A 15,805-nucleotide genomic window follows, 5' to 3' on the forward strand; every position below is an offset into this window, starting at 1 on the left:
AGACCGGAATATGTTTCCCTAACACGTACTTGCAAAGTCTCTTTAAAAATAAAAAAATAAAAAAAACACGTACTTCTAAAATGAGGGGGCTGGGAGAATCGTCATTTCACATACTAGAGGTGAATGAATTTTCAAGTTTAAAGTCTCTATAGTATAAAAAGTAGAAATTGAAGTTGTTGATGCATGCAAACCGAGGATACTTCTCTACCCGCGTATTTTTTGTGCACTCCGAAATGTGTTGTCCTAACACGGACTACAAAAGCGGGTACGAATAGAGACGTCGGTTAATCGTTCGATTAATTCAAATAATCGAATATCTGAAATTATAATCGAGTAATTTTGTATCGAATAATTTAAAATCAAAATATGAATACATCGAATAATTGTCACTGTAATCGCGATTAATGTAAGAAGGAATCTTTCTCAATGTTAATGCATTTTTAGGTTAAGAATTAGGCTATATTCTTATATTCTCTCCAACATTTTTATATCCAACCATCTAACATCGACAACTCGATAGTCCACGCGACCAGAATGACAACGTGATACGTGATTATTACAATAAATAAATATTCGCTCGATTAATCGAATATTGAAAGACAATTATTCGAATGAATCGAATATTGAAAAATTCCCCAACGATTAATCGATAATCGAATAAATGAAGAATTTAGACATCACTGGGTACGAACACGACGCTTTGGCCCGGTTATTCAAGACTGCATTGGAAGATATGTCCTGATATCTTCTGCGTAAAAGAACAGCGAAGAACATAATTTATTACAAAGCATGAATTGATCTTACATGGTAATTGTTCAACTTACATTCGAAAATCGTTTCATTCAAATAATAATCTAATCAATACTAACAAATGTTTACTAAAGCAGCCCGTAGACGTTCAATATTATTGATCAATAATAGTCGATGGTGTTGAATAAAGCTGGACTTACTTTTTGCTTCCAAGGTTATTCTGATGGTCAGAACAAATACAGTAATAGTACCAGCATTCTATATTCATTTGTCTTTATTTACGTTTCAGCACATTACATATATGATTACAGTAGCGTATAAAGAGTGTCTGCATCGATAATTTTGCGTTGCGATGATTATAATGACGGTAGTAAAACTCTCTTCCTAAAGCTTGTTTTATTAGGAAGTCTATCAAATCGCCTTTTTTCGAACCGAACAAAGCATCGTGATTCAAGCGGCCAAGCTATTACTCAGTGCATCGGTTTTGGACGGAATCGCATCCGGATTGGAGAGAGGATCCAGCTCTGCGAATAGCTGATACCAACCCGACAAATCCTTGGTGGATTTACCATCTTTTGGTGTCTTCCGGTCGCTCGTTTCCACTTGACCCGCCGAGACGTTGTTGTTTTTCGAAAGACTGTGCAAAAAGCTGCCAATAATGTCATTTGAAGACTTTTCGTCCGGTTTATCGCTACTATGTGGGGACCTCTCTGGGTCTGTCAAGCTATCATGAGCATTTTGTATTGATTCTGGATTGTTGAGCAATGTGGATGGCATGAAAGACGAAGATGAGGAAATGAAATCGGAAAATTCATCATCCGCGGTTAGGTCCAATAAATATGCAAAATTTGATGTATCTTCTCTTGGAACATCAGCTTTTGGATCCAACTTCAATTCAGGCACATCTGCCAATAAGTCTTGGAGGCAAGTTGGGGCATCGGAAAGAATTTGGTCATCGTCGTCGGTATTGGAAAGCATTTTGTCCTTAGACTCTTTTTTCTCAGAGGTGTCATCCTGATAATCATCCTGTCGAAGCGAAATAAGGTGGATTAGTATTTTCAATAATTGTTACTGTTTGATTATTATAACCTGGAAGAACAGCATTTGATCATCATCGGCTGGTTTACTTTCTTGATCTTGTTCCTCTTTCTCGTCATTGGCATTCGGACTTGTCTGTGTTAATTCTTTCAAAACTGAAAAATTGTACTGCGGCTCTTTAGAGAGACTTTTCAACGCCGCGTTGTATGTGTCGTTGCTTTTTCTTGCAAACTGTAGCATTGCGTTTTGATAACCAACAAGTGCGTGTGAAAACATATTACATCTGGCTGCTGCTAACAAATCGATCTGGAAAGGAATAATGGTTGACGCTGAGCGACTCGAAATCTAATTTTACCTTTTCCAAGCAGTCCAGTGTGTATTTGTCGAACTTTGTTTTAGCGGCTTTTACATGTCTCTGAGCTTTTCTGAATTTTTCCAAGCCCCTGCCGGTATCGGGATCTAACTGAATACTAACAGATTTCATCCAGCTAAGCGCTGCTCTGTATTCAGTTCGCTCTTTCTCCATGGATTGTATGGTGTTCTGGGTATCTGAAATCGCTCGTCCTTTGAACGTTTGAACATCGTGATGAAGTCTCAGTAAAGGCACCCGAATGGTTATGCGCTGCTGGCCGCAGTACGAAATCGCCTTTCCTGTGTTGGACATGAGCTTTCCAGTAGTAGGGCTCTCTTTGCCAACTTCACGCAAAAATTTTCCCAGTGAATTTTCTTCTTGTGCCAGAATGCATACGCGTTCTTGGTACTGGTCAATTATTCTATACAGCTGTCGGCAACTGTCCGCCACCGATTGGAAAAGCTCTATTTTAGCATCCAGTTCACCGTCGGATGCAACAACATTTTCGTCCTCTTTTGTTCCTGCCAAAATAGAAGCATAATTGAGGGCCACTCTTGTTTTCTTTTCTGCGATCTTACCCAGCTTCCTTTGGACCACCTTTTTGGTGATCCAATACTGATGTTGAAACTCTGATTTCAACATCCCGTCCAACACAAGAAAGAAAACACACTTTTCAACAAAAATAGTAGAATAATCAAAATCTGTTCTACAGCTAGTTTTGACAAGCGCATTCACATAGAAAAATCACACGCGTCACCGAGGAAAATCGATTTTTCTCCCCCGTTTGACGGATAAAGGGCTGGTAAGTTTTTCCTGTGCTGTAACCGCCACGCTTTACACGTATAAGCCACGCACACTGTGTTGAACACGTGTTAACGTGATTAAGCAGCTGATTCTTGAGCGTATCTTATATTTAAAACCATTGTTCATAAATGTTTCCATTTGTTGGAATGTTATTTGAGGTTTGTTAAGGGGATAGTACACTATGAACATCATAAAAAGTATGTGATTTCAGCGATTTTTTTCAAAGATAAAATAAAGTACTATGATTAATTTGATATCACAGTTTTATTAGGTACTAGTTGACCCTGCAAACTTCGTCTCGCCCAAAATGGTGTTTTGTTATAAATACTTTCAAACGTTCACGTTTTCTCAATAAGCGAACGTCCATAAGTTCAATCGCAGAACTGTGCATTGATTAATGTTGACCCTTTACAAATTAATTTTACTATGAATTTCCCAGTATTTCTACCAGAACTCGTGATTATAATATCAAATTATTTTCAGACCAAATTCCCGTTCAAGATTCTTCAATCTCTTGCAAATAACATGTTTCTCTCTTAAATGGAATATATATTTGACACAGAAAATATAATAAAATGATGACAACTGGAATCGGACGATTCCTTTCTCAAGTTTTACCCTTATCCCTTTGCGTGATTAGCTCTCGAGAGGGAGGGGGGTCTCAAACTATCATGAAAACTTTCCCCGGTTCCAAAAACCCCTTCACACAAATTTTCACGCTGATCGGTTCAGCAGTTTCCAAGTACTAATTGGCCAAATATTTTACAAAAAATATCGCGAGAGGAATATTTTTACTCAACCAAGGTCTGAACTCAACACGAATGTCCGTTAAATGATGGGAAAATCGAATTAATACACCCATAAGTGATATCGTGCTTTTCAGCAGTATAAACGGACAGACCCTCAACACAGACTTCCATTCATAGACGCAGGGCATTCCTTAGGAATAGATTAAACAGACTTTTCACAGTCCATCTCACTCCCGCTGGCAACTGTCCGTTTTACCCCACCAGTACAATTATTTCAATAATTTAAATTTTACACTCAAAAATGAATTTACTTTTCCGTACATACCTAATATCGCTTCTCTGCTAACTCACAATCCGAAATATAACCATCAGCGAATTGAATTTTGATAGTAAACCACTCAAAATGCTTAATATAGAAGCAGCTAAAGTTCACACACGCGGAATCATGTATTATTTTCGCTTTTCCACTTTTGATCAGTATTGATTGTCATAGGGTGGCTTAAATATCCTTCTGAGAACTGAGAATGAGAACACCTTCTACATCAATACCATGTAGAAGGTGTTCTCATTAACAGAAATCTGAAATTCAAAATGTAACTATACAAATCAATCACCTATCCATATTATCCCCACTGTCCGTATTACCCGCGGTTCCCCTACGTATATATTACTTAACAAACAAAAAATAAATTGGTGTCAATTAGACTGTCCCCTGAATAGCTATGTGCCTTTGATTGTGTGGTGGATTGACTTGTTTCATATATTCGGTCGAAAAGTTTCAGATTAAAATATCGTTTGCAACTATTCATTTTCGTTCGATAGGCTTTCTATACTCAGATTCCTTTTTCTGATGCTCTGTTGTAATCAGTCATTTTTTTCTGAAATAATAGAAAGACTGGCATGGGATCTTATTACTTTTAGCGGCCTGGGTTTCAGAAGATAACACTTTATAATTAGCTTTCCTACCCGTTCCTCTCTTAGACGACTGGCTCTAGCGCCACCCCATTCGAGCATCACGATCAGGGCCCGAAATCTTCGAAGGTGAAAAATGAAGACCGACTCTACTCTCCGTAGCTTCTCTTCGACTAGAGCTGCTTCGGCAGGCACCCACAACAAAAAGTGACTTGACTAGAAAATGAATTGACTAGCGTAGACTAGCGAGAATGAGTGAACTAGTCCAGAACTTACCCCATCAATGGACGGTTTATTGTCTACTCATCGTGAATTCAAACCAACGAACTTAGACATTTATCAAGTATGCTATAAAGGTCCTCGCGTTAGTTTAGTTAGTATTAGGCGTGCAAAATAGCGCACACACACTGCACGCTATTTTATACGTGTGAGTAATTTCGAATTTGTTTTGGGGGAAGTCACAATTGGAAGGACAATTGGCGATCTAACGTACAAATCTACAACTAGGCGGCGCTGCGGTGAAAGTGATGATGGTTTTAAATTTTGCAATGTGAGTTTATGGGAGGTTTGTAGTTCTTTCCATAAATTACAATGTTATAATCATAAAAGATTATTTGATTGCGATGAGTTTTGAAGAAATTTAATTCTGCGCAGTTTCATATATAACATGTTATTTTATTATCTCTTTCAGTAGTGAAAATTGTATAAATATTGACAATGGTTGAATAAAAGAAAAAATTCGAGAGCACCATCAAAAACAAGTAGAAAAATGCATGGTTCTTGCATGTGAGAACTACCTTGGAAAGTTCGGAATTAAAATATACGTGATTTGTTTTTGAGTTTTAGGTTACCTTAGCATCATTTTCTTAGTTCAAAAACAAAATCCAGATGTCTCACCGATCATTTACGTTTTGCGTTAGATCGCCAATTGGACTGGGAAGAATGAAATGATATAGTCGAGTCGGAAGAGGGAGATAGCGACTAAACACCCGACTGACTGTTCAGTCGTTTTGGCGGAGAAACTGCGTGAAGAAGCCAAAAGTCATTACTAACTGACTACGGATATAGTCAGTTTGATAGTCAGCTGACTATCCACAGTTGACTATGACTATGCAGTGGCCTGATCACAATGCCCAGCTAGAGACCTGACACACAGGCCTAAAGGGTCATTTTCAAATGATCGAAGAATGGTTTATAATGTTTATCTACACAAAACTCTAAGCCTCATCCGAAGACAATTTTCCCAAAGTATCCCCTTGTGGGCATCTTGCGTCAACCAACCATCCTTAAATACTACCTTCTCATTCCCCTCCCCAAACTCAAGGCCATAAAAGTAAGCGCTGCGCGAACAGACACTCAGTGCTAAACCAAGGCGCCTAGAAGTATATCCTAAGGTGGGCCAACTTGCTAGAAACACTTTTCAGCAATCATGGAAGTCTACTGTGTTTTGTTTGTAAACAAAACACAATACGCTTGTGCCCAAGCTCGCTCGTGATCAGTTTGTCTCTTTCATGCTTCAAGCAAATAATTCCCCTTCTGTTTTCTTCCGTACTGTTTTCATGTTTTTTTTCGCTGTTTTTCGCTGTTTTCATGTTTTTTTTCTGTTTTTTCGCTCCCCTAACCAACTTAGTGACTAAACGGCCTCACTTTAGGATATACTTCTAGGCACCTTGTGCCAAACAACCTTAACGGGTGAGTCATAAGTATAGTTTCGCTACTTATGACTCACCCGTTGAAACGTTTGGCAAAAAAAATTTCAAAGGGCCATATAGTTCATCTCCAATCTTTCTCATGTTTTCTGGAACCCTCGCCATCATGGTTTGGACCACCTTGAGATCCACTTTTTGGCACATCTGATGATACGGGATTTGAGTTGCTTCGCTATGGTGTTATTCCAACCGTTCTCGTACACCGACTGGGACAGTATGGCAAAATACGACTCAATTGGCCGGGCCTGGGGTACGTTTGGGTGATTGTGTTATGGCAAGTTGTCGACTCAAAATCCGAAAGAAAAGTCCCTTACTTTCCAGTAATTTTTCAGAAAAAAATCCAATTGTATACTAATAATTAAACTACTAGTACTTTAGCTGTAGTTCCTAAAACATTTAGTTACCTCAAACAATGAAATTTAAGAACGTTTGTCGATATCTGTCAATAAATGAATTATTTGTGATTTTTAATTTTAAGTCAATTGACTGAGACTAAGAAGTGTCGTAATAGATTTAAAAACATGGATTTACAAATTGACGAATTTACGCAAAGCTGAATCAGCTCATGCGACACCTACATTAGAGCTCAGAACTACAAAAGTGATGATGTTTGTTTTTTCTACGCACTTAAAACTAAGATTCTGTCGTGATAATTTTCATTAATTTATATTTAAAATCATTTTAGCCATTGAATGTTATCAGTAAATGGTAAGAAAATTATATTTTTGTCTATTCACAATGGTCTCAACACGCGATTGGACCAAAGTCATAGATAATATTCGAAATCTTTATGATTGATAGTGAATATAGGTTATGAGTACTAACTTCCAGACATTTTTCAAGAGCTCAAACTGTGAATAATGACGATGCAATCGATATCATATCAAGTTGGTTGATATAATTGACGAATTTACGTTGGATTTACAACCAGATGGCGCAGCGAGTAAAATGACGATGTTTTGTTTTTTTGGTATGAAATTCGTTCAAATTTTCTAGACAAATCAGAATTTATCTTCAAATTTCCCGGTTTCATGTATTCTTTCCACGCTGAAAAGGTTAGAAAATCATCATTTTACAATGTGCTATGTATATTACGAGGAATGGCTTGTTATAAGTATTGTAACTTTAATTTTTTTCAACTAAGTAAACGATGAATAGGGTGTTTTGCGCTAAAAATACTGCAAATCCTTTCCGTATCGACCCCTACATAATCAATGATATCAGCCCATTTTAAATGACATCGATTTCATTTCGAACTTAAAATTTTCGAAGATTATTTATGACTTTGGTCAAATCGCGTGTTGAAACCATCGTAAATATACAAAACTCCAACTTTCTTACCATATACTGACAACATTCAATGGCTGAAATGAATCTAAATTGAAATAAAATGAATAATCACCACCGAATCTTGCTTTTCAGTGCGTAAAATAAACAAACATCCTCACTTTTGTGGTTCTGAGTTCTAATGTAGATGTCGCATGAGCTGATTCAGCTTTGCGTAAATTCGTCAATTGATTATGAAGATTATTTGAAGCGCAAGAAATGCTACCCATCATTTGCCTAATGAAAAAATCTAAATTATAACACTTGTATCGAATCATTCGTCTTATGTTATGAATGAAACAATGTAAAATGATGATTTTCTTACCTTATCAGCGTAGAAATAATACTTAAATCCAGGAAATTTGCCGAAAATTTCTGATTTTTCAAAGCAAATCAAACTAACTCCATACAAAAAAAACCAAACATTTCTTTTTTATTATCTGTATTATAGTGACTTTCAACTCATTTGGCTGGTTCGTCACTTTTTACTTCCATTTTTGGAAGAATGTTGGGAGTGAGAATTGAACTCGTGACCTTTAGCGTGAGAGGCATGGATGTTACCACTACGCCAGATCGCCTCCAAAAACCAAACATCATTTTACTCACTGCGCCATCTGGTTGCAAATCTAACGTAAATTCGGCAATACAGCTCAAAATTATCATGAAGAAGTCTTGAACACTAGTAAAGAATGAGTCATTTTCATTTTGAATCAGATCAATTTCATGAAACTGTTACAATTTTGACGAGATGCTTTATCTTGCAATCGGCTCCCGGTGCGCTTTCCAAAATTTTGTTCGTTTCCTTCCAAAGTGAAGTATAGCATCATAAATTTGTCGCATAGCACAACCGTTTTCTCCCACATGTTTTCATAAAAACATTCGCTATTAATGGAAAAGCCCTCTCAACATTGGGGGTTTCACCCGAGAAACAGAAGACCATTTTTGGTAAAAAGTTCCGTGAACCTATCCTTTCCAAAAATGCTCCAGTTGTTCTTTTTGCGTTTCATGCGTTTTTTCATAGAGAGAAAACTTGTTTTCGTTGCTAGCATTTTTGTTTCAGTGATAAAGGTGCTCATGCACTGTTTGACCGAAGCCAAATGTCTTTTTGACGGATAAAATTTGATAATCGTGTACTGATCATTTGAATCGGTCTAGTAGTTCAAAATTTTGAGAAAAATTTCAGAATTTTTGATAATAGGAAAAAGAGAAAAAATAATGATATTCCGAACTATCCGGCGAAATTGCACAAAGCACACACCGAATGACGCTTGGGAGTAGTAAATCATTCTCATTGTGCAAGTTACGGTGAATCGAGCTTTAGTTAGGCAATAACGACGCCGGTCACGTCCTTACAGTCACCAGGGGAAGGGAAGGAATGTTAGCATGATATTCGCCGAAGGGTCGCCTCTATAGCGTGGTACTCAGCGTTTATCAAACAAGGGATGGTTGTTAGTGGGGGAGCTAAGAATCAGGATTCACTGTGGTGAGTAATGTGATTAAGAGTTTATCCATTTCTTTCTTTCCATAATAACCATGGATAGCAACCATCCTCCTTAGGTGCTTTGGACCCTCTGCTCAGGGTTCTCAATAGTTTCAGGTTCTTTTCCGGACATGCTACTAAAGAGATCCGCCATTCGCAGGCGGAGTTCACATCTTTGATTGAGATATTTTATGTAAAAAAATCCTAAGCTTTCAAGAAAAATTATAAAATAAATATAGCTTGGTTGCGAAACCATATAAACTATTTGTTCGTGCCAATACGAAGGAGCCAACTGTCTGTGGAATGAGGAACTACAAAAGAGAAAAACCCGATTATGCGTTTGTCTCGCGTTTGTCTGACGCTTCATCGTTTCCGCATACCAAACGAATGACGTCACGACGGGTATAAAAGAAGGACATCTTGTTTGCCTCGCTCTCTTTCCTGTTCAACGACGCCTACCGTCAACTCTTTTTTACTCAACGACGCCTGCTGTCAACCTCTTTCCGGCCGAAGACACCTGCTGTCAACACCTCGTGAACAAGTTAACCTCAGTGGGAAAAAAAATTGGGCTGATATCGAAGTTATATTAAATTGTTAAGTGTTAAGTTAGACTAAATAAAGCGAAGTTAAATTAGTGCGAATACTTACCTGAAATAATTAGAATATTGGACCTGAAAGAAAAGTGAAAAATAGTGGGAAGACTTACCTGCTATAATCTGCTACCGTCTGCAAGTGATTTTTCGAAAACGTATATATATATATATATATATATATATATATATATATTATATATATATTTTTTTTGTTTTTCATATTTGTCACATCTAGTGTATAGGGTATAAGGATATAGGGACAATCACACATGAAGAACGATAGCTTTAAGGAAAACATATATATGGGACATATAATCAAGGTCTAACCGAGCCAATACATCTCTCACTGGCACATTGGGCTGTCTTCCTCGGGCCCGAAGGGAGTTTTCTAAATTCGATCTGGCGACCAGATACACTTCGCATGACCAAACAACGTGCTCGATGTCGTGATAACCTTGGCCGCAAACGCAGAGATTGCTGTTCGCAAGATTGAAACGGAACAATAGTGCATCTAACGAACAGTGATTGGACATGAGTCGGGAGAAGGTGCGAATAAAGTCCCGTCTCAAATCCAGACTTTTGAACCATGGTTTGTGGCCAACCTTAGGGATAATCGAGTGAAGCCACCGTCCCAATTCATCTTCGTTTCAATTACGTTGCCAGTTAGCGATGGTATTTTTACGGACTAAAGAATAAAATTCATTCAAGGCGATTTGATGCTGATAAATATCGCCTTCAATTGCACCTACCTTTGCCAATGAGTCAGCCCTCTCATTACCCGGAATTGAGCAATGTGAAGGGACCCAGACAACGGTAATGACATAACAGCGTCTGGTTAAAGCACTTAAAATTTCTCGTGTTCTCTCAAGGAAGTACGGCGAGTGCTTTTCCGGCCTTACTGAACGGATAGCTTCGACAGAGCTAGGACTATCCGTTACAATGTAATAGTGTTCAACAGGTCGTGAGGCGACGCTGTCCAGCGCCCAGTTTATCGCTGCCAATTCAGCAATATACACTGAGCAAGGAAACTGAAGAATGTGGGAGGTGCTGAAAATTTCGTTGAACATTCCAAATCCTGTGGACTCATTCATAGCGGACCCATCAGTAAAGTACATATTATCACAATTGATACGCCCATACTTCGCATTGAAGATCGAAGGAACGATCCCCGATCGATGATAATCTGGAATTCCATGAACAGATCAAAATGTACAGAAGAATTGATGTAGTCAGGAAAACAAACACGGTTGGGAATATACGAAGAAGGATCAACCTGCATGGAGATGAATCCATGATATGAACTCGTGAATCCGGAGCGGAAATTTAGCTCAATTAGCTGCTCAAAATTTCCGATCACTAATGGGTTCATGATCTTACACCGGATGAAGAACCGAAGAGATAATAAATTGAAGCGATCTTTTAGTGGGAGTACGCCTGCCAAAACCTCGAGACTCATGGTATGCGTTGAGCGCATACTACCCAACGCAATACGGAGACAAAGACACTGAATTCGCTCGAGTTCAATGAGGTGTGTTTTGGCAGCTGATTGAAAACAGAAACTACCATATTCCACCACTGAGAAAATAGTTGTTCGATACAACATTATAAGAAACCAGAAACCTAATATGGGCCCCCAAGTACATTTGGAGTCGAACCATACCCCAAGATACTTGAATGACATAGCATGAATGATCGGTTTACCCAAAAGTTGAAGCTTTGGTTTTGATGGTCTATGCTTCCTAGAAAAAACCATCATCTCTGTTTTCTCCGTGGAGAATTCGATCCCTAGCCCAATGGCCCAGGTTGAAAAATTGTTCAAAGTATCTTGTAAGGGTTCTTGCAGGTCGGATTCTTTTGATCCTACGACAGACACCACTCCATCATATGCATCATATGCACTCCATCATATGAGAGTTGTCTTGAGCTACAATTTTGTGTAAGCAATTGTCAATGACGCTGTTAGTTACGCCACGTCGAAAGGTAGGTTGGCGGGTATCCAAATAATCCTACATTATCGGCAGCCCTACGACAGCTGTAAAGGATGATAGGAAAATAGGAAGGTTGAACAATAGACAAAGAAAAACAAAGTAACATTGAAGGTGAATTGAAATCTATCCTAAACAATACTTAATCTATTCTAAAACTTCCCGTGGCGTCTTGGCTGCCATCAGTGAAGAAACCACACCAGAGAAAAACCTCGACATCGGTAAGGAAAGTACAACTGAGAAAGTGCTTGGCATGTGGTGGGACACCTCAAAGGACTGCTTTACCTACAAGGTCTCTTCACGATACGAACAGGACCTCTTGAATTTAAGAAGGTGCCTAATCCCTGTTTATTTGTATTTTAGAAATTTTATCAACTCCAATCAGGTTACAATTTATTTGATACGAAGTTATAAAATTCCTAAAATACAAATAAACAGGGATTAGGCACCTTCTTAAATTTAAGTATGAGTTTTTTTTTACATTTAGTAATTCTGGCTGAAATTTTCATTTAAACTGACGAGAGCGACACAACCGAATCTGTTCGTTCACTTATTTTCAAGTCGCAGGAATATTGCAGTAGATTGATTTTAATTTAATTCAATTCATCAGCTATATCTATAAATTTACACAAAAGTTTCATATTTTATATTTTAAATTTCATTTTATGTTCTCACCAGTAGTAATTAAGATCATGAACTGGAGAATTTTTTAGCATACGTTCACTAGTTTTAGAATAGATTAAGTATTGTTTAGGATAGATTTCAATTCACCTTCAATGTTACTTTGTTTTTCTTTGTCTATTGTTCAACCTTCCTATTTTTCTATCATCCTTTACAGCTGTCGTAGGGCTGTCGATAATGTAGGATTATTTGGATACCCGCCAACCTACCTTTCGACGTGGCGTAACTAACACTCCCCCCGCAATGCGCGAAGGCTACTCCTGAAGCGCGTTTGTCTTAACGCCTACCTCGAGTACAGCTAAGGACACCGCTGGTCGCTCAAAAATGCCTCCAGAAGTCTGTACAGTAACCCGCCTTACCTGACCATCGGCCGATGGAATGCGTCTACACTAGAATACCCCCTTAAATGAAAAACAATTTTTTGGCAGTTGGTGCAAAAATATCATGCGAAAGTTGCTTTTGAAGATAGATTTATATTTTATATTATTATGGAAAGTTTCGCTAGAAATGTCGGAAATGGTTTCATTCAAATTTCAACATTTTGAAACTGGCTTCGTACCTTCCAATTTAATAGAGATCACACTATCGAGTTAGGAACCCAAATTATGGCCCTAAATTTAAAGTCACCACCAGACTTCGACTCTACCACTGTTATCGCGAATTTATCACGATTTTACAGCTTTTCAAAAATCACTACAAAATCATAATGTTGCATCTTGCTCCTCTAATAACCCTAAAATGGAAATGGTCACCCTAACAAAAAAAAATTAAAAAATACGGGTCTAATAAATAGTAAACAGTTGACACTGTAATGAAATAACCAAACAATCCAAAAATTAGATATCTTCCCAATGTCACCACATCTGGCATCCTTGCGCTGACATTGGTTGAATCCAAGACGGGTCTATGGGACTAGGTGAGGCCGTTTCGTCACTAAGTTGGTTAGGGGAGCGGTATATGAAAACAGTACGGAAGAAAGCAGAAGGGGAATTATTTCCTTGAAGCGTGAAAGAGACAAACTGATCAGGAGCGAGCTTTGGCACTAGCGCATTGTGTTTTGTTTACAAACAAAACACAGTAAACTTCCAAGATGGCTGAAGAGTGGTTTTAGCAAGTTGGCCCACCTTAGGATATACTTCTAGGTGCCTTGGGTTGAATTTTGATGAGCCTACCTGCGGGAAAATTGCTTCCTGTGTTTGTTACGTTTATGACGTTTTCATTCACAACAAGTATCATCCATTCAGAATAGATTATGGAAACAAAACAAAATATACAGAAATATTTGGAGCTAATTAAATATCAGAATGGATGATTAGAATTTTTTTCAGCATTTATTGTTGAATAAGGTATTGTGCTAGTGTTAAAGTTAATCGAGCTTTTTCACAATCATTCATAAATTGTACAACGTATTCTCCACTGGCACCAGGTGATAACAATTTAAAAAAACATCTTTCTGTTGTGTTTCACACAATGATTACAGTGCTGGTAGACCCTTTGTAATGCCTCTAATTTTAATGTAGCGATTTTTCGAAACTGGTTGCAAATACGAAGGCAAAACTGGGATTTGTGGTTTAATACTAAAGGGGATTAATGGACTCTGATTAAGGGTTTCGATGTACAATGACTAAATATCTCGATTTTTCTATCATTTTTTCCTCGGTATGAATAAAAAAAACTTGGGTAGAAAATTCAATGCGATATATTTTACTACCCGTCTGCACAGGTAAGATGGCAGCACTGTGTTGATCAACAGCAGCAGTAGCGTTTTTTTTATGAATCGAAGCACAAAACGACACTGAACTCTGGCAGTGGTGGACGCGTCCATAAAAAATTGGTGAAAATTTATCGCAGGCTCGCCACTTTTGAAAATTATAGTGTGATAACATATCGGGGAAAACTAAGTAAAAACTGTTGTGCGGAAGTTATTTCGATGTGAAAAAGACTCGGATTGAACCGCAATTTCAATGGAAGAAAACATACGCATACTATTTCAGCGCAGCAGAAGAAGGAAAAGTTTTGATCGAATCTAGTGCGAATGTTGGATGGGTGAGTTTGGCAGTGTATTTTCCTCTGTGTCGGTGTGCGTGAAATCATCGCAGAAACAGAACAGTGCCTCTGATTGGTCGAATTTTTGACAGGCGCTAAGAGCAGAATTTGATATATTTCGATAAGGTTTAATAATTTTTCTGATAAGGACTCTTACTTCCTAGAATGAGTTTTCACGGCGTGAAAAGTGTTAAAATTTGAAACGAAACATGTCTTTTTGTGTAAATAATAATAAATAATCATTGGTGTGCAAAGGTGATCGAAGGTAGCGTACCAGCACAAGATGGCGTCTGCCTCAACAGCCAATCAGCATCGAGCTTCTATGCCCTGCGTACAGGATGATGATTTTTCATACGTTTTCGCGTCATCGTGCACCACAGTGGTCAAAATTTAGTGCGTCCTCTTCGTAGAAGGTACGGAATAAAACTCAAGCCACTAAGTAAGAACGAGAGTGCACAATTTTTGGCTCGCGCTGAGGAAAATCTATCAAATTCAAGCTCGCGAACAACATTCTGACATGTTTCGGATGGAATATAGTGGAGGAAGCAATAAAGTAGTGGAATTGTCCGGAAGTGATTCTGAAAATATCTGGTAAGTGATAAACTGGATGTGAGCTTGGGAAGTCAAAATGGTTGCCAGCAGGCGAATTTTCTCGCATGCTGAGATTTTTTTCCTCTGTTATCCCACGACTCTAATGATAAGGTCGAAGGAAAACTCTAAAGTAGTTTGAGGTGGTGATCATGGTCAAAAGTACAGCATATGATAGCATGAAAACAAAAACAAGCCATTTTTCTTCGGGTGGTAAGAACGAAACATAACCTTTTGTCTGTCGTTTCAATTTTCCTCAGTCGTAGGAGTAGCAGCAGCAGCCATCACCTGTTTAGGTTGTGGTGGAAAAGCTGCGGGAGGAAATGCAATTTTCCGAATTAAGTTTATTATGACTTTGATACTGGCAGAATTGATTTCATCAAACAAATGGGAAATCATTATTTAACACTTACTTCGATGTTAGGTATTCAAAATAAACACTTTCAATATATCAAAATGTTCATTATTTTTTTTTCATAATAAGAACTCTTAAATTTAGTTTTGATTTATTGAAGGGACACAAAGTTAGGGCACGTACTATACTTACATTACAGTTCATGTCTTGCAATTGTGATGAATATTCGGGAGGTATCAGAATTTGTTAAAGTTCTGCATTTTGTGAGGCCCTTATCAGTATATAAACGAAGCGAGAGATAGATACACTGATTATTGAACCCCCGAGGCTCCTTCCATTAGCATCTGCATTCGATATTCATTGATCATAAACCCAACTCAAGTCTGCTACTTCACTCAGTCACAAAATTTCGTAGCAGCGAAGCAAATCAATGACAT

The 15,805-nt window shown here is 38.0% G+C and overlaps 2 protein-coding genes across 4 annotated transcripts in view; one reads left to right on the forward strand and one right to left on the reverse strand.

Annotated features, from left to right (window-relative positions):
- Positions 1 to 1,007: 1,007 nt before the first annotated feature.
- On the reverse strand, positions 1,008 to 2,925 carry LOC129768337 (islet cell autoantigen 1). The gene is made up of 4 exons (XM_055769915.1): positions 2,719 to 2,925; positions 2,144 to 2,661; positions 1,840 to 2,094; positions 1,008 to 1,776 (listed from the first exon to the last, which is right to left on the reverse strand). The coding sequence occupies exons 1-4, from the start codon at positions 2,780 to 2,782 to the stop codon at positions 1,201 to 1,203; spliced, it is 1,413 nt and encodes a 470-aa protein (XP_055625890.1). The 5' UTR covers positions 2,783 to 2,925; the 3' UTR covers positions 1,008 to 1,200.
- An 11,218-nt stretch (positions 2,926 to 14,143) lies between these two features.
- LOC129771610 (nucleosome-remodeling factor subunit NURF301) overlaps positions 14,144 to 15,805 on the forward strand; it is a 56,646-nt gene continuing 54,984 nt past the window's right edge. The window contains exons 1-2 of one of the 3 annotated variants that reach the window (XM_055775419.1): positions 14,144 to 14,425; positions 14,681 to 15,016. The gene's annotated coding sequence lies outside the window, so the exon portion shown is untranslated. Of the gene's footprint in view, positions 15,017 to 15,805 lie in introns of all 3 variants that reach the window. The other 2 variants (XM_055775422.1, XM_055775421.1) reach the window with 2 other exon arrangements.

The sequence above is a fragment of the Toxorhynchites rutilus genome, chromosome 2 (assembly GCF_029784135.1).
Source record: "Toxorhynchites rutilus septentrionalis strain SRP chromosome 2, ASM2978413v1, whole genome shotgun sequence".
NCBI lineage: Eukaryota > Metazoa > Arthropoda > Insecta > Diptera > Culicidae > Toxorhynchites > Toxorhynchites rutilus.